The sequence below is a fragment of the Phaethon aethereus genome (assembly GCF_964289735.1).
Source record: "Phaethon aethereus genome assembly, chromosome: 8".
NCBI lineage: Eukaryota > Metazoa > Chordata > Aves > Phaethontiformes > Phaethontidae > Phaethon > Phaethon aethereus.
This window is the reverse complement of record NC_138584.1, coordinates 25,716,788-25,739,379: the sequence shown is the minus strand read 5'-3', so window position 1 is coordinate 25,739,379 and position 22,592 is coordinate 25,716,788. Positions and strand designations below refer to the sequence as shown.

At 40.6% G+C, this 22,592-nt stretch overlaps 1 protein-coding gene across 1 annotated transcript; it reads left to right on the top strand.

The window, feature by feature from the left end:
* Window positions 1-1,069: 1,069 nt before the first annotated feature.
* STIL (STIL centriolar assembly protein) lies at window positions 1,070-20,811 on the top strand (the record flags this gene model as incomplete). The annotated part of the gene is made up of 16 exons (XM_082003268.1): window positions 1,070-1,101; window positions 2,234-2,341; window positions 4,015-4,130; window positions 4,240-4,427; window positions 5,420-5,667; window positions 6,478-6,561; window positions 6,684-6,770; window positions 8,386-8,533; window positions 9,706-9,815; window positions 10,655-10,769; window positions 11,600-12,658; window positions 14,015-14,180; window positions 14,944-15,169; window positions 17,068-17,260; window positions 17,880-18,133; window positions 20,001-20,811. The coding sequence occupies 16 exons, from the start codon at window positions 1,070-1,072 to the stop codon at window positions 20,809-20,811; spliced, it is 3,945 nt and encodes a 1,314-aa protein (XP_081859394.1).
* Window positions 20,812-22,592: the final 1,781 nt, after the last annotated feature.

Below are 22,592 nucleotides of genomic sequence, written 5' to 3'. Positions count from 1 at the left end.
GCGGGGAGCAGCGGGCACTGAGGCCACGGCTGAGGACGGGGCTGAGGTAGAGCCGCTACCGCCGCGCACCCGCTGCTGAGCTGTTCCCACCGAGGGAAAGTGCTTCCGGGTCCCCGGCGGCGCGCGCCGAGCGGGAGGGGCGGGGCGGGCACGTGCGCGCAGGGCAGGCAGCTGCGGCTCTCTCATCCGGTGCGCGCCGCGGCTGCCCCCCGGCGCGCCTTGAGCCCGCCTCCCAGTCTGGTGTGCAACCTGCGACGCACCGTCCGCTGGTGAACGCTCGTCCCGAGCGGCGTGTGACCGCTGGGATCGGGGCGAAGCGGCCGAGCCGTACCGCTGCCGCGGGGGCTGCCCCGTAAGGGACTCGCCGCACCCCCAACCAGCCACCGAGCGCCGGCGGCTGTCACAAGCGCGTGCCCGGGGGTAGGCCCTAGTTGAGCCGCGGGCGCCATGGGTGGCTCACGCCCCGGCACACCTGGCTGGGAAAGGCCAAGGCCGGAGCGACGGTCCAGCAGGACCGGGCAGGCAGGAGGGTTGTGCCGGTCCGTTTCAAAACCCACGCCAGCCGCCACGATCCTTTCAGCCCCGGCCCGGCCCGCGATGGCGGCGGCCCGCGCTGCCATGGCAACCCCGCCGCACTACGCCTGCGCGCTCCCCGCCCTCCCGCTGACCGTTTTTTAGGCCAGTGGCGTTTTTAAATCCCCTGCGCGCGCTTTGGCGGTTGGGTCCCCGGGGTGCGCTTTGATTGGTCGAGCGAGCCGTTTTCCCTACCGCGCTCCGATTGGGTCGGAACAAGCAGTGGGGGCGGGAGCGCGGCCGGTTGTGCTTGCTGATTGGTCGGAGGCCGTTGGCGGTGAGGAACGAGGGGTCGGTCGTGGGGTGAGGAAGGCGCCGGAGCAGGGCGGGACGGGGCTGGCGGTGGCGGGAGGCAAGGCGGTAGTTAGGCCTTGGGGAAGGGGTGCCGCTGGCCGTTCCCCTCCTCCCTCAAGGGACGTTGGCGGGTCCCCTCTGGCGCCTGGCTGGAGCCCCGCGGCAGGGAGAAGAGGAGAGGGCAGAGCTGCGGCCACTTCGCATGGACTCTGTTCTGGCCGGCTTGGATCTGAGGTACCCCCTCCGCGTCGGAGAAACCGCTCTAGGCCCGCCGTACCCTCCCTAGCGAGAGAGGGAGGGTGGTGCATCGCCCCCAGCCCTTCGAGGCACACCCTGGGCCCGGTACCGCTCTGCCAGTGCGACTTCTGTTGTAATGAGCTGTGGGGGTGTGTTTCGGATCCTTGCTTGCCAAAAGCTAGTGAAAACAGTGGGGCTTTAAAAAAGCTTCCCGTTTTACAAGCATAAATTAGGGCTTATTTTGCTGGGCATTTAGCTTTTAATGGGAATCAATTAACTGTCACTGGAAACATGAGAGGTAGGTGAGTTGCTTAGAGGGCCGCCTTAAAAATAGAGAATGTCCTTTCCTGGGAACTTAAGAAAATGCAAAGAAAGTACCTTGGCAAAGCTTGATGCTTCAAATACCTACAAAGGAAGTCCTTTGTTTTTGTTTGTTAAAAAGTATTGAGCTATTTACCAAATTATGTGGATTGTCAAATGTTTTGTATTTTACTTAATATACTTGGTTTAGGCAACTCTTAAAAAACGTAATCCTGCTGGTGTAAATAAGTTTACATGATTACATACGAATTTCTTCAGGCCTCTGAAGTCTGATTGCAAAGTTTGCACTATATTGTTTGAGTTAAGCCAAGGCTTTATTTCAGAAGTCTTCAAAGCTTAAGTTGATTGAATGCTGACTTTAAAAAGTGACAAAAACAGGCCTTTTGGAAGCTGATCTAATGTTAAGTTTGCTAAATCAAGACTTTCTGTGTGCAATGGGAGTTTTTAATGACTGATAACCTTTTCCTTTCCTATGATATAGCCAGAGCAGCTTTTTCTTGAGCTTTATCTGCAAACTTGTATTTTGGCCTACACGTCTTCCAAGATTACATGAAGGAAGTGTCAGGTGGAAAATGAAAGTTTTGTGTTGACTTTAGTCAACATATAGTTCATACCCTTGACAACTTCATAGGACAAAGTTGATGCTTCATTGACCTGGTCTTGAAACAAAAAAAAAAAGTACCAACAGCTTATGTATCCTTTTTGTTGTTTTTCTTAGTGTTATTCCTTTGTTCCTGTTTATAACTGCTGTTTGAAAGTACTGAGCTTAATTCATTTTCCTTTCTTATCTCTGTGATCTTCTTCCCAGATTTGTTCCCGAAAGGATGGTCCCTTTCAGTTTTCCTCTGTCAAAGTGTGCACTTTGGGACCCGATCCCTATGGGTGATGTCATTGGCTCACATATCACCTATTACAGGTATGAATAACCTTTTTTTTTTTTTAAGTGGCTAAAGGTTAAAATAAATTAAGAATTATATGATTCAAAGCCTCATTTTATCTTCTGAGTCTAGTGTGTAACAAGGCACAAAGGAAAAAGAAATAACCAGTGTGTTCATTATAAGTGTATAGGGATTTTCATTGGAAAGATTTGAGAATTTCCCTTTCTGTGGTGTATCGCAGTCAAGTGGGTTGGAGGTGCCTCACTCCAAAGTAACTTACAGTTTCCTTCCCATATGGAAAAATGCAAAAGTAATCACATACCTGTAGTTTTCTTTTAACACGTTCTTCCTTGTCTCTAAATATTTACAGAGTTTTTCTCAATATTTTTCAAAAACTGGATGCAGGTAGCATGCTTCAAGTAAAATTTAAAACTAAACATTTTGCTAGCTTCAGAAATCTGGATTAAAATGCCAAAAGTTCTGATGGTTTTTTGTTTGGAGGCAAATCTGAAGCACTTGTGAATTTCTAGGGCAGGATGTGCCAAACCTGACTTGTAAAACAAATGGAGGGTAAAAGTTGATCCTTATTACTTAAAAGGGTAATCTTTACACAGATGTTACGTAAATCTTACTGTAGCTATTAAAGCAAGTATATGAGCAAGTATATTCATATATGTGCATATAAGGGTGGACAGCCCTTACATACAGGTCAGAGGGGCCTTCACTTGTCCTTGGCACATAATACTCTTTGAGTTAAAATGAAAACCTCCAAGTTTTAACAAAGTTCAAAACAAATTACTTTTTATGAAGGTGCTTTACTTAGCTAATCTTGAGCAGGTAGGATATGAGCCATCATCAGAGTATTCACATAAACCAGTAGCTTCACTTTCAGCTTTAACCTCTTTCCAAGTCAGAATCACATAAGCTATCTCAAGCTAAAATAATGTTGATGTATTTACTGCCCTAGACTCCAAACTTATTACCTTTGTTTAATAAATAGTGATTTTTACAATTACTTAATCTTTGTCCATGCTTATATACCTGTATAATCGAGCCCAGTCTGCTGCTACTTTAAGCATCCACACTGAATATTGTGCTAAAATGAGAGAACACCGCGTCAAAATTAGTTAAGCTTTTTGGCCTAGTCTTCTCTTTAAATTTAGAAGACTTTTTAGAGGTTCTGTGTTTTGGTCTAAGTGTTTCTAACTTTTTTACCCTTCTATTAAAATGATTCACTTGTGTTCATCTCTAGTTCTTGTGCCAGTGTTGCCCTTCAGATGAAAAAGCTTTTCTCTCTCCTTGTTACTTATTCTTCATAGAAAAAGGCTCTTCTCTCTCCTCGCTATTTATTCTCTATGGGGGGCGGGGAAAGAAGTTTCCCCTCTGATGTTATTTTGCTGGACTAGTCAAGCCAAAATATTCTTGTTGAGATGACCATACAGAGCATTCTGTGGAGCTGCTCCAGATAAAATAGAGCTTTCTTGAATATGAATGGTTAGGGTGATGCACAGAATGTGAGCTGAAATTCCTCTGAGTTTTTATACAATGTTGCTAATTCTTGCCTTTTTGTTGATTAGGGCTTTGGCTTGTTTCTGTATATTTTCTTTTCAAAGGACAAAAAAATATGGAAGCTATTGGAATATAATAAATACTACTTAAAAAAGCATTAAAAATAATTTGGGTCTTAAACTTGCTTATTTTCTCTTTTTAGAAACCCAAAGTTATCTATGATGGAGAAAACCTTGCGACTTGCCTATCGCCACGCTAAGCAGCATGAAAAGAAATTATTTTCCTGTTTTTTGCTTGGGACTCTTGCAGTAGATGAAGGTAACTTTAAATGTCAGGTAGACAGACAATATTGGTTGGTTGGTTAAGCTGTTATCAAGGAGCCTGAGTTGTTGCTCTTGGACTCTAACTTTATTTATTTGTTTTAAAGATGGGGAAGGCATAACGCTAACAATAGACCGCTTTGATCCTGGTCGAGAAGTTGCTGGTGGATCGGGCAAAATTCCAACTGCGTCTCTTCCTGGAGACTTTTTGATTCCATGTACAGTTAATGCCTGGGGACCTTCTTCAGATAATACTAGAGTGCACAGTGCTGAAGATATTGGCTTGGCTTTCAAGGTAGGCATCTCTCTTAAACTGTTAAGGTCTCTTAAACAATAAACTGTCTTCTAGGCAGGACACTGGACTATGTACAGGGCTTGATTTCCATCCGCCATCAATTTCAAACACAGCAAAGTTGTGGCTGAAGCAAGACTATTTAGTTGGTTATGTGAAATGAGCTGCTCGAGTGTCATTGAAAGTGTATCAGAAACTATTAAAATCAGGTAGCCTTCACAAGTGTGTAAGGATCACAGAGTTTTCAATCTTGGACTAAAATCTTGCTGTCTGATCAAAGATTTTTAGCTGGTCTGACCGCCAAAACCAGCAAGACAACAGCGATTGCAACAAAGTTAAACAAGAAAAAACAGCATTTTCTTTCAAATCTATCATGAATGAGTTGCAGTATTTGCACAATTGTTGATAAATAGTATTGCTAGGCAAGTGATTTGCAAGAAAGCATGTAATGTCTATGTAGGTTAGTAGTTATAGCTGAAATGTGTGCCTGTCGCTTCTGTGCTCTGCTGTAGGCACATAATCTAGTAAATACACCTTCCATTACTTTGAACATTTGCCTACAGTTGTTGTTGTGTGTATTTTATGATACAAATAATGCTTACTTCACACCTATACTTTCTCATGGCAATACATACAGATGTCAAAATACACATTTCTTGAATGCAAGTAAGAAAACTTTGACAGATCACCTTGAGCCTTCTAGTTGCTTGTATTTTATTAATTTTTATATGATTTAAGTAACCCCAGGTTTTTAAATATATCATAAAGCAATACTAATATGCATAGCTTAAATTCAAGTGTATTTTACATTATTTATTATATTCAGTATAGCCATGGCTTGAGAGACCTGGGTTAACGGCTTTTTATACAGTGCTTCCTGCAATAGTAGCTATGATGAATGATTTGAGTTCCTAGTGTAATACAACTTGAATCATGGTAGTCATGTGAAGACAATTTTGTATATTTACTTTTTTTCTCTTTTATCCTGCTTCTAGGGTCTGCAGCACAGTCTGTGCAGTAAAGAATCACTGGATCTTTCTAAACTGCTCACTGTTAGAGCTAATGTTGTTTTCACAGAAAACTTGGATAATCTACATTTTAATTTTCACTGGGCTTCTATTACTGCAGCAAATATCTTGGAATACACTCCCGTGAAGTCTGTCCCAATTATTCCCACAGCCCTAGCAAGAAATTTGACCAGTCCTATGAATATTGCACAAGTTCAAGGAACTTATAAATGTGGGTGAGTAAAGGGCGACACTAAAGCTATCGAAGTTGCCTGCCAGTTTGTTTCATTTCATAAAGCAGCTAGGTAGGCCAGATCTCAACCAGTGCTTTGCTTTTTAGTAAAATAGCTGGCATAAAAATAACCTAACTTCTTGTACTTAGAAAAATTTAAAATGTTATAAACAAGAAACAGGAAATGGGGTGGGGCAAAACTTTCAACTGGTTCAGTAGGAACCTCTCTTGCCTTTGACTTCGGTAGGAGGATCTTCCTAGTGGGGCAGGGTGACATGCCTCCAGTTAACATAACAAATATAAGCAGCATCCATCTTTTTAAACAATATCAGTGCTTGCCCTAGAATGAGAATCAGATTAATGTGAACCAAAGCTTTTTCTGTTAATCATGCTTATAAGATAGTATTGGGGAATTGTCATTCTGAGTGATAACTAATTTAGTAGGGTGAACTAAGGATAGATCAGGGCAATAATCTGAAGCAACTGAATGTCATTTTATTTGGAGAGAAACCTTGTGAATGCCTCTCTGAATGTTAACTCTCCAAATTTAACATGACATACACTTCTGGATTTGTTGTGAATACCATAATATTAAGCAAATTTTTGTGCTTGATAATTCTTTGATACACAGGGAATTGATGAAGAGCTGAGGAGCTGCTGTAAGTGTGGAGGAAGAATGGTTTTGATTTTTTTTGTGTGTGTGAACTTTTTTCTTACAGTACTTTGTAAGCTTGTATTTGTCTCTTCATGATTTTTTATGAAAGACTGTCTTCCAAAATACTAAAAAAAACCCCCAAATTCTGCTTTCTTTCAGCTACCTTACTATGGACCAGACACGAAAATTGCTTTTGCTGCTCGAGTCTGATCCCAAGGCTTATGCTCTGCCATTAGTTGGAGTGTAAGTTTTTTACTCTGTTTGTACAGATTAATACACATTGATTTGAGATGTATTTGAGGAATTACATTGTGGAAACTTGGTAATGGGACTGTCTCTAATTGGATATTTCTTCTTGCTTCTAGTTGGCTGAGTGGAGTTACTCATATCTGTAGTCCTCAAGTCTGGGCCTGTTGCTTGCGATATTTATTCAGTTCTTCAATTCAAGAAAGGCAAGTCACTTTTATTTATAAAACATAGAAGCTATTGGCTACCTAAAAATGAATTCCACAGAAATGCATGGAAACATGGGCTCTGCTGAGGCAATTATCTGATTTATATGTTATATAGGAGGTAAGGCTGTTTTAATTGTTCTTTCTGGTTTTGACTTCCGCCTCACAAATTTTCTGTGACTGAAGTCTTAGAAAGCTGGGCTGATATCTCAAAGATAGAAGAGGGTGAACATTAATATCATTAACGTCACTGCATTTTAGTTTAAATAAGAACCAGCAAGCAGGAAACAGTAATTTAAACAGTGGTGGGGGTTTGGTTTTGAACTTTTCTTATGGGTGTTTTTTTTGACATAGGCTTTCTCCCTGGTTGTATCTGACCAACATATTGAAGCGTCTTGATTAACACTGTCTTGTTATGACTTCCTGCTAAATACTCTGTTTTTATGGTTTTTTGCATTCTGGTGGGTTTTCTCATTGTAATATTAGTAGATTATCATTCCTCATTCTCTACATCTTTACACTTGTAATGTTTGCCAGGTTCTCTTTATATGGAAGCTGGGAGAGAGTTCAGGTGTTTATAGTTTTAAACTGTTCTTCAGGTAAATGAAACTTTAAAATACGTTGTATGCATAAGATTTCTTCTGCTCGACCACGCTTGCTTTTAAATCATGAAATAAAACCACATTTGGTGAACAGATGTGTCTGTAATTACAGAATAGACTCTTTTCTCTTAACAATTTAAATACACCCAAATACAGATAAGAGCCCAATTAGACTATTAGATAGGCAAGTTAGATGCTTGGCTCTCGTTAACTTTCACTGATTCCATCTTGGAAGTGGATTAGGCAAATTTGATGAACCATGCAAACAGAATTAACCTATACAGACTAACTGCTTAATCTGTGCATCATACATTTTTAACTCTTAAGTTTAACTTTAAAGTTGTGTGTGAATGTGTTTTTCAAGGATCTTGTTCCTCTTACTTTCTCTATCGCATATTATTTAAAGACCCTCCCCCCCCCAAGCGTATTACAAGTGCTATAAAAAGAAAAATTGTTCTGGAAGTGGTACTAATTCTTCCTGGAAATGCAATTTATTTTCATTATCCTTGATCTTTTCATGTTGAATGTTGACTGTTGTTACTCACTGTTCTCAACCTGTGGAAAAAGCTTTGATATAATTAAAAAAAAAATCTGTTTGCTAATGAGCATTCTTGGAATGTTTAGGGATAAGTGAAACAGTGTCTTTATAGTACATCATCAATTGATTTATAAAAAAAATAAATTACAGTGTCATTTTTACAGATGTTTTCCTGTATGCTATGACTGAAGTCTTCTAGGAATTCATTTAAAGTACTAAGTGATCCTAAAGGTTTGAACTAGCAAGTAGACAAATTATTCCCATTTCTCTGCTTTGCTTTGGTTCTTGCATCACTCAAGATGTGGCATCGGTCATAAGTACATCTGCTCTGTCTACAGCCCAACACCACTTAAAATGCAGTGATTCACCAGTTTGCTGAACTGTGTGATAGTTTGCACAGTATCTTGAGAAACTAAGGGCCTTCTTCCTGCTTCTTAATTTTTTTTTTAAGATGTGGGTGTTTTTTCTGTTTTAGGGTTTTTTCGGAATCTGGGAGTTTTCTTATTGTGCTTTATTCATTGACACACAAGGAACCAGAGTTTTATGAGTGCGTTCCATGCAGTGGACAGACTGAACTAGGGTTTCAGATCTTAACTTGCAATGAAACAGTACACCTCTACAAAGTAAGTGGCTTGTTTTCCTACTGCATCATGGTATTTTAAAAGTTGACTTTATTGTGAATCCTCCTTTAAGTACTTACGTTAGATGTGACCCAAATGGAACTGCAGTGTTTGAAAATTATGTAGCTCTATAAAGCTACCTTTTTACACTGATTACTGTAAATTCAGAGTTTGCCTCAGATTGAGAGATGACCTCCAAAGTCAGGAACTGCTCATTTTTCTAACAGCATTAAGAATCTGTAGTGTGCTGTGTTGGGCTTGGTTAGTGCTTCTTCTTACTAGTAACCTTTTGGCTTTATAAGCAGAGATTCTGATTTCCTATAGCATTTGTTAATCTGGTATGCTATGAGCATGCCGGACACATCTGACCACTGCTATGGGTGATACATACCAGTGCTTTCTGGACAGCAAAGCTACGTACTTGTGCTTTGCTTGAAGTTGAATGCAAAGGGAATTTGGTGGTTACTAATCTGCAGATCTCTTGCTGCGCTACAGTAACAAAGCAGGAACAGTTTTATCTTTGTGCAAAGTAACTCTTTGAAAGAGTTTGATCATACAATGTCTGGGAGATGACCAACAAGGTTTGAGGAAATTCTGGGAAATCTCTGTGTTTTCCTGGGCTTGTGCAGAACCTGAAGTTGAACTGTTAATCTGCTTGATATGTGCCCCTATACTTTGGTAGAGAAGCAGCTTGTGTAATGTGTGTCCTGTGCTGTTCTCTCTCCAATCAAATTTCCCTGTTCAGGGCTAACTCCCATCTTTAGCCTAGGCACAGCTTAGCTTTCTGAAGATGACAAAGCTGTTAGTAACAGAGGCTCACTTCTGTTGTCTCCAGGGCTTGCCCAGCTGTGGTATGTGAAACAGTATAGGAACAGTTGCTGTTTCCTATAGTGGTCAAGGCTTGTGGAGGAGTATCTAAGCAGTTACAGCAAGGAAGCATCTGCTCATGGCTATAATTAGGCCAACTACTTTAGAGTAGCAGGGGGAACAGTGTTAAACAGGAAGGGAAGTTGCCTGCCTCCTTGTAGTGGTGAAAGAATTGAGAATTGAAAGTAGAGGACAAGCAGCAAATAATCAGATATAAACATCCTTAAAACTATTTCTTTGGGAGTAGTACCTCAGTGAGTAAAAGGTGAAAGTTTCATGCTTCACAAATACAGGAAATTTCATTTCAGAATGTTGAACCTTCAGACAAGAGCCCTCTCCAGTTTGAGTTGAGTGCAGAAAACCAAAATGCAGAAACTGAGTTCTTCAGCAGAGTTTGCAAGAAACTTCCTGTCAGAAGGTAAATCTTTCAGATGTCATTTATAGACAAAAATTAAAAATTTATTGGATGAGTTCTTCTGACCTCTGCTATGCAGGTGTCAGGTTAGCTGTGCCTATAGTGATCTCCTCGCATTAAAAATCTGTGAATGAGCTTCTGTTTATTCCTAGAGTTATATTCCTCAAAGCAGTCAAGCTGACCATATTCCTAGAGAAACTACTGGTAGTTCTACTCTTGATACCGGTGCTTGTAATTTGTATGGTGGATGTTTCTAAAAAGGCTTCCTTGCTGATGGCACTTAGTGCATGGTACTGAGCTTTCTGTTACATCTGTCCTTTGAAGCAAATCTCTAACTGAAGTCTACATAAGTTGGGAAAAATTCCTTTTTCCTTCTGACGCTTCAGACCTGCGAGACATGGATAGGTTAAAACTTAGGGATTTTTGAGAACCTGACTATCCATCAAGTTTTTGTCTGGCTGTAAGACGGCCTTTATTTTCCTTTAAACAATGTTTACTGTCAATTTAAACAATCTTTACTGTCACACTCCCTATCTTTCTAATATAAATCAGTGCTTTGCTGTTAGAATGTCACTTAGAAGGTGTGCATGTCTGAGGATGAGGAGGGAGGGTTAGTATCTTTTTTTGCCCAAAAGCAGCATTTGTATTTTCACTGTTTGGTCTTAGATCTGTTTGCTGTGTGAGCTCCCTAGCTAACCAGGGAGGAGATGTATAGCAACTGCTTCTTGAAAAAATGATGCTGATACTGCACTGTAGGTGGCACAGTGAAAAACGTGAAGATCATGTTACTGCTGCCAAATCTGACAAGCAAACATTTCTAGTTTGATTTATGTTGGTTTTAGTCCTTCCCAAGGCTGTTCACCCAACAAGTTGTCAGCGAGCGATCACGACTCTGGTGTAGAAGATGAGGATTTATCCCCCAGACCAATACCAAGTCCTCACCCAGTGAGTCAACAGGTAACTAAGTAAATAATTGCTTCAGGCTTCTTGGGCCTTAGAAGATGTGACACTTAGAGCAGCAAAACTCATTGTAAGGGGACCAGAGAGTCTAAAGCTTCTGTCTCCAAGTGCTAGCATGGAAAAACAGAACTGAAGAAATGGACCAAGGGTCCCAACTCCTGCTGTCATCAACCTGCCTTTGTGCCAGGATTATAGACACTTCGATTTCTGTGTATGCTAGGATTTGGGAACAGAAATATGTTCTACTTTGGGACTCTTGCTACCATTAAATGGAAGAGTTGTGATGAGGCAAAGAGAGGGGCTGAAAATTCCCTTTCTTACGTATTTCTGAGTAAAAGAAATAAAGATCCACTGGTCTGTCCATTTTTACTGAAGCATATACAAATATAATGAAATAGCTGCAACACAACATACTTGATAATCCACAACTGTCGCACCCTTCTAGACCTATGCTGCATGGGGGCTGCTGTCTTCTGGGTCTAAGAGTAGTAAGAGGGAACTTGTATTCCACTTCCTGAAAGAGAAAGGTCCATAGTCTGAAATGTGCTCCACTATAACGTGGAGCATTCATTCGGTAGACATGGCTATTATGCCATATGAAAGCAATTTTCTGTTTGAAGAATGATCCTGGAGATCTTGCTGCTTTTTCTGTATCTGGATTCTCCAGTCTTTAGAAAAGTATTCGATGTGTAGCTGGTTTGGAGCTGGTAATGGTCATATACTGATTTTAAATGTAAACGTTTTATTTGATGAAATTCTGTATGTGAAGAGCAGAAGGACAATATTTTAAAATTATCTGAATCTTGCTTGTGTAATCATCCCTTCAGGTTACCAGGATCTTTCCTTCGGTTCCTGAACTGTCACTTGTTTTGGATGGGAGTTTCATAGAATCAGGACAATTGTCTAAGCCTGTGGGAACTTTAAATGCTAAAAGTCTACCCTCAGTGCTACATCAGCCTATTAAAAAGAAATGGTGTTTGGGATCCCCGTATTATCGCACCCAGCGCTCTGAAGACAGGCAAAACTTTTCTGCTAATATGGGAGATCCCTCTTTGAGGCAATTACCAGGCAATTTAAATCAGAAAATTCCAACTTCGAGGCCTTCAAGAGGAAAGCAAGCTCTACTACAGCAACAGTTGCACTGTAAGAAAGCTTGCCCTCCATCAAGAAAAAGTTCTGGATCTTCTTCTCCTTCAACCCCTTGTAGTGGGCCTTCCCCAGATACATCTGTGGATCATCCCAGAAGGCCATCAGAAAGACTTGTATTAAGTCCCGATGGGGTCGCACAGCAGGGAGAGCATCCAATTAGAAGAACATCAATATCCAGTTCCAAGCAGCTTCCTGCTCTTACACAGCCACTCCTCTACACCTCTGCTTTTTCATCACAGAGCTGCAGAAGACCACCAGAACTTCAGGTGCCAGTGCAAGTGCCGCCTTGTTGTCCAGCCAGTGCATGCAGCTGTCAGTTTTCTGCTTCTGTCCAGCATAATCTGATAAACTCATGGCAAGAAATTGGTAAAATGAGCCCCAAACATGGAGCAGAAATCGAATCAGAGATGGCTCAACACAATCCATGTACCGTGCTCCATCAAAATATCGTTTGTCCAAATATTTGCTGCAATCCAGGATATACCACAAGCAGCCCTATAAGCATGGGATATCATGGGAAAATGGGGAACTGTTCTTTTGACGATAGCTTAGCACCTGGAGCAAGACTGCCTTCAAGTGCAAGCCCCTCTAGTCCACAGTTTTGTGCAGCTCACTCGCCGTGCCTCCACATGCCCGCTTCTAAAGCGGGATCAGATAATGGAATGATGGGATTATCTCCAGATGCCTACCGGGTTCTTACAGAGCAAGATAGGCAACTCAAATTACTTCAAGCTCAGGTTTGTGGAAATGGCAGCTTTCTCCTCTGCCCTCTTAGTGATTATGCTTTGATAGATCCTTCACCAAAGGAATTAAATTAACTGTTGTCTATTCTTGTTGTCCCTGTCATACCAGGTCCAGTTTGGGGATGGAGGAGAGTCCTGATTAGCTTTGCTAATTGGTGTCCCTTAAAACAAATGAAAACTATTTCACTCCTGATTAGATTTTGCACTTATTTTTATTGTATTTCCATAACATGTAGACTTCCCTTTTAGCAGCATGCTTTATAATGCAAACGAATACGCCTTCTATATAAATGCTTTCCTATATATGTGCTTGTCTATTAAAAAAAAAAAAAATACTGCATAGGCCGTAGACTTTGAAATTATTGTAAGCATATGGGTGAAGCACAGAATGTTCTTATGAGTTGCTTTGCCCACCTTCAAGCCTGCAGCTTCTGAGGCTATTGAGGCTGTTACTTAGAAAACTTCAGTTGTCTGCAGCAGACTGGCAGGTGTTTGTTGCTGGGCTGAAGAACTGGGCTTTGTTGGTCTCCCCAAGTTCTCTTTTGATACCAGGTTATGTTTCTTCAAAATATTGAACTCTTGAATTACGCTCATGGCCCTGTATTTTGCAGGGTATGATTTGGGGCTGAAGAGCCAGAGTTTAAATTTTGCTGCTGGTGGTGAATGATAGGAATGGGAAAGTTGGTACAATTGCTCACAATACATATTTTTCCTGCCTCAACCAGAAAATTGCAACTGAAATACACTTTAGATGTAGTTGCTGCATGTAAAATCAAGCTCTCAAAGCATGCGTTGGGCATGAAGAAGGGAGCCCCCTCATTACAGTGTAAATGCAGCCTTCACTGTTATGATATTTCTCCATGGAGCTGTGAACTAATCGGTGAACAGGGTTGGATGCAAATACGAGTGTGAAGATTGCCTGGGCAACCTTAATTTTATCATTTAAGTGCTTAGTTTTGTAATTAATACAAAGTCAGTTGAGCATGATGTAGGGACAGTTGGCATATGAATACTTGGCTGATACCTCCATAAAATAGGCTTTGTACATGAATGAAAGGGACAGAGATTACTTCCAACAAGTGTAGTGCAAATAGGCTTTACTCAAGTTGTCTTGGTGTAGTTCTGCCAGCATGCATAAAACCTCTTCTTTGCTAGCTCTGCCAACATCAGAATTGGTGCGTTGATTTATGGTGCATGCACTGCTGAGAACTGGAAGGGTATCAGACTTCTGTGGCAATGCAGCTTGGATTTGAATCCAGACCTTAGAGGAGCCTAATTTAGTAATTCACTTTTGCCTATTTTACTTTGTATTTCATTGTACAAATTATAACTTTCTGATAACCGTTACAGATCCAACGCTTATTGGAAGCACAGGCTCGTCAGGCTTGTTCCTCTGAACCAGCTGCAACTAGCCATGCTCTACAGCCTGAGAAGCAAGGGGACCTTGTTTCTATGGAAACTCAGTCCTCACCAGCTTCGCACACAAGGAAAAGTGTGAGCATTGCTGTGAGCACAGGTAACACTTAATCTTTAAAAATAGACTGGCATCACTTTTTCTGCATGTTTCTGTGATTTACTTAGGCGTGAAGGGAAAGTTTTGCAGAAATGCTGAATATACGCAAATATGTACCTAGATACAAAAACCAGCTAAGTTCTCTAGGTGTTATTTGCAAGTTTAGGCTGGACCTACTTTTGTCTTTGGGCTGCAATGGCAGTGATTGCCGTCACTGGAAGGATGATTTTTCCAATAGCTTTAGTAAGGTGTTCTATTTTAATCTGTGCCTTATTGAAAGAAAAAATCCACATCTTTTTAGTTAATGCACTGTTTTGAAAAGTAATAGCTTCTGGTGTTCCATTAAATATATTATTGATGTTTTTTGTAAGTCCTGTTTTCACATGCATGGAGAGGAAACCATACTTGCTTTAATTTTAGCAGGTTAGGCAGCTGTCTCTGTAAAGTTACATATTAATGTATTGGTTCCTGTTAAATCCATGGAAATATTGTGGTTAGTCTGATGGAAGCTTTCAAACTGGCTCAAGGTCAGTGCATTAAAAGGCTTTAGTACAACCATTTATTTTCATCAAGTATGCTTTGGAAGAAACTGGGACTTGAATGATGTTTTGGCAACTCTTAGCTGTTCTAAACCCTGAATTGCTTTTAAAATGGTGAAAAAAACCTGAATGTGAGGAAGTGATTCCTTTAGCTTTACAAGGCCAAAGGGTCTCAGAAGATAGTAATGCTGTCTTTTAAATGGGTAAATCTCTGAATTCTCTTCTAGGTGCTAGCTTATTTTGGAATACAGCTCCAGACAAACAAAACGACTCCATACCACAAGGAAAAAAAGAGGATGAAGAGATTTCTAAGGAAGACATAAATATTTCAATTAATGCTGAACAAGATGCAAGTAATACAAGTATTGCTTCTTCCTTAAAGGCGGTTGACATGCCCAGCTTTGTAGACAGTATTCATCTTGTGGAAGAAGGAACTAATCAGAACACTCTCCAGTAAGTAACCAGAAATATCTTATGCTCACATAATAAGCTGAACTGCCTTTCATAAGTTACTACTCTCATAAATTTTTTTTTTTTCAGGAATTATAGATAGTCACCTGACTCAGTTGTTGTGTTCTTTCCCATCTTTGTTTTTTAATTATGCTTCAAATTGTACAGCTCACCAAAACACAGTTGCCTTTGGAGTCTGCATTTATGTGTCACGCACGTTTAGCTAGCCTACCTATCAGCAGCAGCTGATGGCAAAAGCCTTTAACTTGGAAAAGCATGTACAGTGCTGGCAGCGTTCCCCTTCTTACCTTGAATCCTGAGGGGGAAAGGGGATGCTGCTGTAGTCAGTTGTTTTCCTGCAGTGGGTTTTCCCTGTCAGCATTCAGAACCCTGTCAATTCTGAGGGGCTTAGGAGGAGGGGTTTATGATTATATGACTATTTCCTGAATTTCTCTACATTTTACAGCAAATTACTTTGTGTGTAGTGAATGCAGGTACCAACTTTACTGCTCTTAATTATTCTTAAGCTCAGGTTCTTTAGCGCAATGACTAATCTCAGATTAATTTGGGAATCTATTTTAAAATATATATTCATTATCTATATGGATGTTATTTTTACACAGGGAATAGCACTTAATGATCTAATATTCTCTAAGCATAAAAAGCCAAAGGAGGAGGAATATCCTTCCAGTTAAATTAGATTTCTAAAATAATCATATTGGGAAAGATGATGATAATTAAGCTATAACTTAAATATTCAGAGTCCTTGATAAAAGTATTATCTGCAAATGTATAGTGCTACCATAAATGTTACTGATTCAAATCAGTCTTTTGAACACTTTTAGAGAGATGCCATCTTAAGGTTCTGGATTCATAAACCTGTAAAATTGCTGTATAAATATCTTATAGTAAGACTGTAGAGCATCACCCAGATTCCTTGCGGGGGGGGGAACATTTTTGGGAATGATGAATAATTGCTAGTGTAACAGTAACTGATAACCTACATTGACTATCTAGTATGTTACGTGATTTAAATCTTATCGCTTTCAACACAGGCAATTGATCAGTGGAGTTCTGAAATTCCCTTATCTTACACTTGTCTCCTGAGGAGGAACAGGAAGGGGGAGGAGGGTCGCTTAAGGATCTCTTCAGGTTGATAGTACTATTGATATGTCTGGCCTCGAAAGGTTGATGCGATGCACACACCAGCTAGCTGAAAGGGATGCAGAGCATCGCATTGTAACTCGTTCTAGAATATTTACCCTTATCTGGAAACTTCAGGATAGATTATGGTTCCTCTTTCAGCTCTGCTGTTGAGAAATATTTCAACTTAGGTGTTTGTTCAGTTCATGATAGTGTGCACTGCGTATATGTGTAGTTGTAACAATGTCTTTGAGAAGTTTTTAAACTACCACAGGAATCTCATTATCAGTTACATTGGTAAAAACAACTTTTTGAATAAGTCATGTTTCAGAACATATGGAAGATACTTACTCCTGAAGGCTTGTAAGTGTCCATAAAAATGCTGAAAACATAAGACAAACTCCAAATTGTTAATAACTCTAATTTAATCTGCTTTAAGGTTAAGTCACAGTGTGTCATTAAGTTTTGGCTAGTTCAGAGAAGCCGTTGCCATTTTCAAATCCTCTTTTGAAAAACTAGTCAGACTGTAACACTGCGAGGTGTATTTCCTCAGTCCTCAAACGACTTTTGAAAGAAAATGGCTGCAGAAAGGAGCAAAGCCTCAAGCAGGAGACAAACCAAGAAATGTTAGGATCTGTTTCCAGTACTCGATTTTTTTCTCCTTTTCTGGTGTTCATGAAAAGATAAGGTACACATAGTGATACTTGTGCCTCTTCTGTTTCAAGGAAATATCTAGCTATCTTGGTGTTCTCTTTCAGAACTGGAAATGTTTCCCAAGCACTTGTTCGCAGTTCATCTTTGGAAGAAAGTATTAGCGTGTCCTTACAGAAAGAAACAACAGAGGGAGCCAGCAGCCATGTGGTGGTAACAAGCGAGCAAAACTCAGAGCCACCCGCCTCGTTGCTGCCGCGGCATCCATCAGAGGATCAGAAGCTGTACCAGGACTTACTGGTAATTCATGTAAACTTGGTATTCTGCATTGAGTGCAACAGTCAAAACAGCACACTGATGAAGTTATGATGTGGTATTGGCATGAATGAAAACTGCATGCGGTTTTCAAGTTCACATGTTATGCTCTACAGAGATGTTTCAAGTCTGTGGTTCTTCATTTTTTTAAAATTTAAGTGGTTATTCCGTACTTCGCTCTTCCATGCATACATGGAGTACTGTCTACCGCCTAATAAATAGTAACTGTTTAGTTCAAAGAAGTTATCAGTTGATAACTTCCCAAATTAGTGCCCTTTAAAATAGCATTTTACCTTTGACTCCCTTAAAGGGCAGATACTTTAATCCTGAAGAATATCAGTATGTGATGTGTTTAAATTCAGAACAGACTCTTACAGAAAGCCTGAGATATAAGATATGCCAGTGTTTGACTACACTGCTGTGATTTTATGCGATTGCATCCAAAGTGAATCTGAATTTGGCTTCTTTTGTCAGAACAAGCTGTTAACCCATCAAGTTGTATTTTAAGTTGCATAAGAATAAACTAGGATTTTGGCTTTTGACAACAACTGCATGTCATGATGTTTTTGTCCATGTGGTCTCTCCCCTGCTCCCTTTTCTGCAGGGCCAGGTAAACCACCTCTTAAAGTCCTCGGAAGAGCAAGATCACTTGCCTGTAAAATCAGGATTTACTAATGATGATGATCCTAAGTATGAGGATATCGATGATACATCAGAACTGTCTTCAGCGACTGACACAGGAGTGGTGGATAAAGAGAGTGTGATTAGTGCTACACTCAAACAGCTGAAGAGTCTTGGAGTAACAATTGACTCGCCTGGCAAAATGAAGAAGAATACACACAAAGTGGAGAATGCCAGGTAAAATACTGGTTGTTTTGAGTAGTAATTTGTAGATCCAACCAAAAATGAAGATTGGCTCAATGAGCAAAGAGAAGGGACTGTGTTCACTGCCACTGGGGATTTGTTTGGCAACTTGATCCACATTTCCTGCAAAGATGAAACACTGGCTCATGCTATGGGTATTTCAGATAGCTTTAAGAGCTCTGCTAGCAAAACTCAGATTATTTAAATGTAACACAAGTAGCTCTTGCTGTTACAGCATCTGGTGATTCTTAAAGTATTGTGCATGCAGTAGCATACAATTCCCTAGGATAATAACGAAGCTGCTTGAGTAATTTCAATCCTTTGGGCTATGTCAAAGTATTGCAGAGAATCACTGGACTTGGGAGGCTGAATGTTAAGCAGCTATATATTTTGTCACTGCACTTTAACCCTTGTCTTGCACTTCACCAGTATGAGTGAAATTGTTATCATGGCTTTGATACGTAATCAAAACTGGTTCTGTCCTAGTCGCTTGTTATTGCGAGTGCTTTGACTTGAAACAGGGAGGCTGCAGTGGCTGGGAAGGGAAACAGCCTTGATGAAACAAAAGAAGGAGCAGAAGTAATTTCTGAAGAAGGTGTTTGAGGCACAGGAATTTATATATGCATAGGCTGACTGCCTGGTACAGCTTCACTTTCATTCTTATTGTCTTCTTGATACTAGTATATAACTGTTAGGTAAACAAAAAGAATCTAACCATGTCCTAGTTAATCTTCTCTTCAGCTATGTATCAAAAGCTGTTTCCAGTTTCTAAGCTCTTTTTCTCTCACTCGAATCTCATCAGACATTTTTCTGGAATTCCTGGGCTATCTTCATGGCTGGAGAGTCTCTTAGTGTTCTTTTAATGTCAATAATATGCTAATAAGTGAACCCATAAGACAAAGCTGGAATTCTTGGGTTTTTTCTTCAAACTTGGGGAGCGGCGTGGGATTCTTCCTTCTGCCACTTTCATGACAGATAAACAGTTCTGAGAAAAGGTCTACAGCTCAGTAGAGAAGGAAGCAACAGTGCAACTCCATAGCATAATTAGTGGTTGCTTACCTGAGCGAGGAGTTTACTCTCCCTAAGCAAACTTCAGAATCTGTGCTCAGTGAAATAGGAAGACTTTTAACTCTCAACCTGAGGAGTTTGGGTTTATGAACTAGTATATGACACAGTACTAAATGCAGTGGTTTATAATCACTACCAGTGTACCAGAGCTTGTCCTTTTCAGCCTTTAAACACCTAATGTATACAAGAAATTGGTGTACCGAGCAATGGAACAAAAGAACATTTCCCTTACTGAAGGATGCCTTCAAAAACTAGAACATTGCAGGCTTCTGGAAACAGATATTATGTCAGAGTTTTTGTAAAAATTCTGGAATTGGCATGCATTGGGAAAGAGGAGATGTTCTTGGTCTCTATCATTTGGTTTGTATCTTCTATCTAGATATAAATTTTGGGTTGGATGGCAGCACCTAGACTCTTGGGGTCAGATGTGTACAGTGTCATAATCACTGGTGACAATAGACCAAGAGCTCAAACTGACTTTAAAAACAAAACAGTCTCTGAAACCTGCTAGAGGCAGGCTCTTCATGCGAGGGTTGTGGTTAGTAATGAATCAGAAGGGAATATGATCAATTCTCTAACACAGTGCTTCGGTACTGTCAGTGTGAGTAGCTGGAGAGCTGCTCCTTAGTATATGCAGCACATACAATCTTGGCACTGAACAGCCTGATCAAGCTGCGGTATTCAGAAGGAAGGAGAAATCAGTACAGCAAGCAAAATTGAAATTATCAGGTTATATTGTGAAATGCATATTTTTCCTGTAATGCTAAACTAACTTTTTTATGCTTTATTTCAGCATCTTAGCGTGCATAAATCCTGAAGCAGTGGTTCCTGGGCTAAATTATATGTCATTTGCCAATGTCAGCATGTGTGGCTTAACTCCTAATGTTGTTGATCTAAGCATGGAAGCAAACGCTATAGCACTCAAGTATCTCAGTGAAAATCAGTTATCTCAACTTTCTCTCAGTCGCTCAGGCCAAAATCCTCCTGCAGATTTCTCTTTCCAAGACATCTTGCATACAAATATGGACAAGAGCATGGTGGGTCTTAGCTTAATTTCACCAAACAATATGTCTTTTGCAACCAAGAAGTACATGAAGCGGTATGGGCTGATACAGGGCAATGACAGTAGTGAAGACGAAGAGGAACTGCAGGTTCAAGATGGCAGTTCTGGCACTGTCAAAAACGAAAGCATGCCGGACAAAAACTGTACCCCTGTGTTGGATGGCTTCAACCACTGGACTGAATTATCTAAGAGAATTGATGGAAAACTTCCCATTCATCTGAAAAGTCACAGCAAAGAGTTGACTACTAATGCAGAATTAAACAGCCCTGTATTAAGAAATATCACAAATGAAATTTTTCCTCCCAAAGCAGATGAAAGGTCAGCTCAGATTTTAAAGGATTTAAAATCAAAAACCAAATTGTTACCTGGGAGGGTTGAATTCACTGAACAACCTGGCAGGAAGGATGAAGGAGATATCCAGGTTTTCCCAGGAAATCTGCATACTCCAGCCCTTGAAACGTTAAACCAGTCGAACAGCATGAATTCTGTTGGCACCATTCTTGATGTGAAACAACTCAGGCAGTTGCCAAAGTTGTTCTGAGCATTCTCCGAGATGGCTGGCAACCACTGTTTCAAATCTCACCGTGAAAGACTACAGGAACCCAAGGATTAAGCTATCGGTGAAGGGGTCACTGTTGTAGCAAAGTAAAACTTTGCAGAACTGAGTTTTCAGTCCAAGTCAGGGACAGCCACCTCTAAATGCCTGAGTCCGTGCTGATCCGCACTGAAGTATGAGTGCACTTTAATTTACAGTTAGTCATGATTTTAAAGTATCTAAAAGGTGAATCAACTTGAGCCCAAGATGTACTCTTAATATACTTCTAGGAATGATGCTTATTTAAACGTTCTTATGTTGACTGTTTTAAAACACTGACTTTTACATGTTTGTGCCAATTGTGAGCCACTGATACTGTGTGTGGCAGAGCAGGGGTAACAGAGCTAAAGCACTAATTTCTAGAAATTTGATGAAATGGTTGGGTTACTGGGGTAGGGGGTGTGTGGTGGAAAGGGAAGTATAACTGTTGCTTTATCTGGCATAAAATGGCACATATAACTCTCTCTATCATGAAATCTTGGAAGGAAATTGGAAAAACTGGCACTTTTAAAACTTTTGTGATATTTTTTTTTAATTTTTATTTTCTGAATTAATGTTTTCTATTTATTTAAGAAGTATGTATAGCTGATAAAGGTCAAAGATTCCATTAAAAAAAAAATCTTCAGTTGTCTGGTGTAGCCTTTATTTATTAATTTGCCACTTCCCAGTCATTGTTTAGAACGCTCTTCAAGAATTCTGATACTGGGTGGTTGGGTAAGCAAAAATAATTTATTTTACTTTGTTCTGTATTAACATACAAATATTCTGTCATCAAGCACAACGATCTATTAATGAAATAGCCCCTTTCCATCACCCTGTGATGATAATATTCCACAAGTTATTGTTTAACGATTCCATTTTCATGAAGGCTTTGGCTGTGTTCAATTTTTAGGTGTAGCAGGCGTTTTTTTGTGGTTACTAGTGTCTTGTCTTGTGTTACGCAGGAACGGGCTGGTGTAGGAAAGCCCAGGTGCCCGGTGCTGGCTCTGTCGGCTCTGCCCTCCTTGGGTGAGTACGTCTGAGGACACAGCTCGGTGAGCGCGGCTGTGCCGTAATGTGGCTCTGTCCTGACCTCTTGGTCTTGGAAATGAGACGGCAGCGCTGGAAGCAGCAATTCATTCCCATTCCCACCATTCCTGAGGGGAGAACAGGGCTGAATGAAGGTCGAGCCATCTGTTTTCTCACTGGCTGTAGCGCAGTGACATGCTTTAATGGGAGTTTGAACAAACTTTGTTTTAATGATGGCAGAAGTTCAGCCTATGGTGCTGACCTTGTCTTTCCTGCTCTGAGACTGTTCAACTAGAGATCAAAACACCCTGCACTGAAGTCCTGGGCCTTTCCCCTTCACAGGTGAAGGACTGCTCTGTTAGTTCATGGTATGTTAGAGCGGGCACTAATAGCTCATTAATTCATTATGGAGGCACGAGGGTCTTCTCCAACCTGTGCCACCCTGGTGGGCCTTTGTGTGTTAAGAGTCGGGGTGAAATAAGCCATTTGCTATCTCGGAGCCGGTACAGGGAGAGGAAGGCAGCAGCTCCCTTCAAGCTGTGTCAGAATTTCTCCTCTGACGCAGCCTCTTCCATCAGCAAGAATATTTGCTTCCTTTCAGGAAAGGTGCTACTTTGCTGTGCTGAAAAATAAAACCTTTCCCAGTCCCTGAATCTCCCCTGGATCCAGCACAAGCTTCTTATCTGGCAGCATGTTTTCTGCTGAATCAGTCAAAAAAT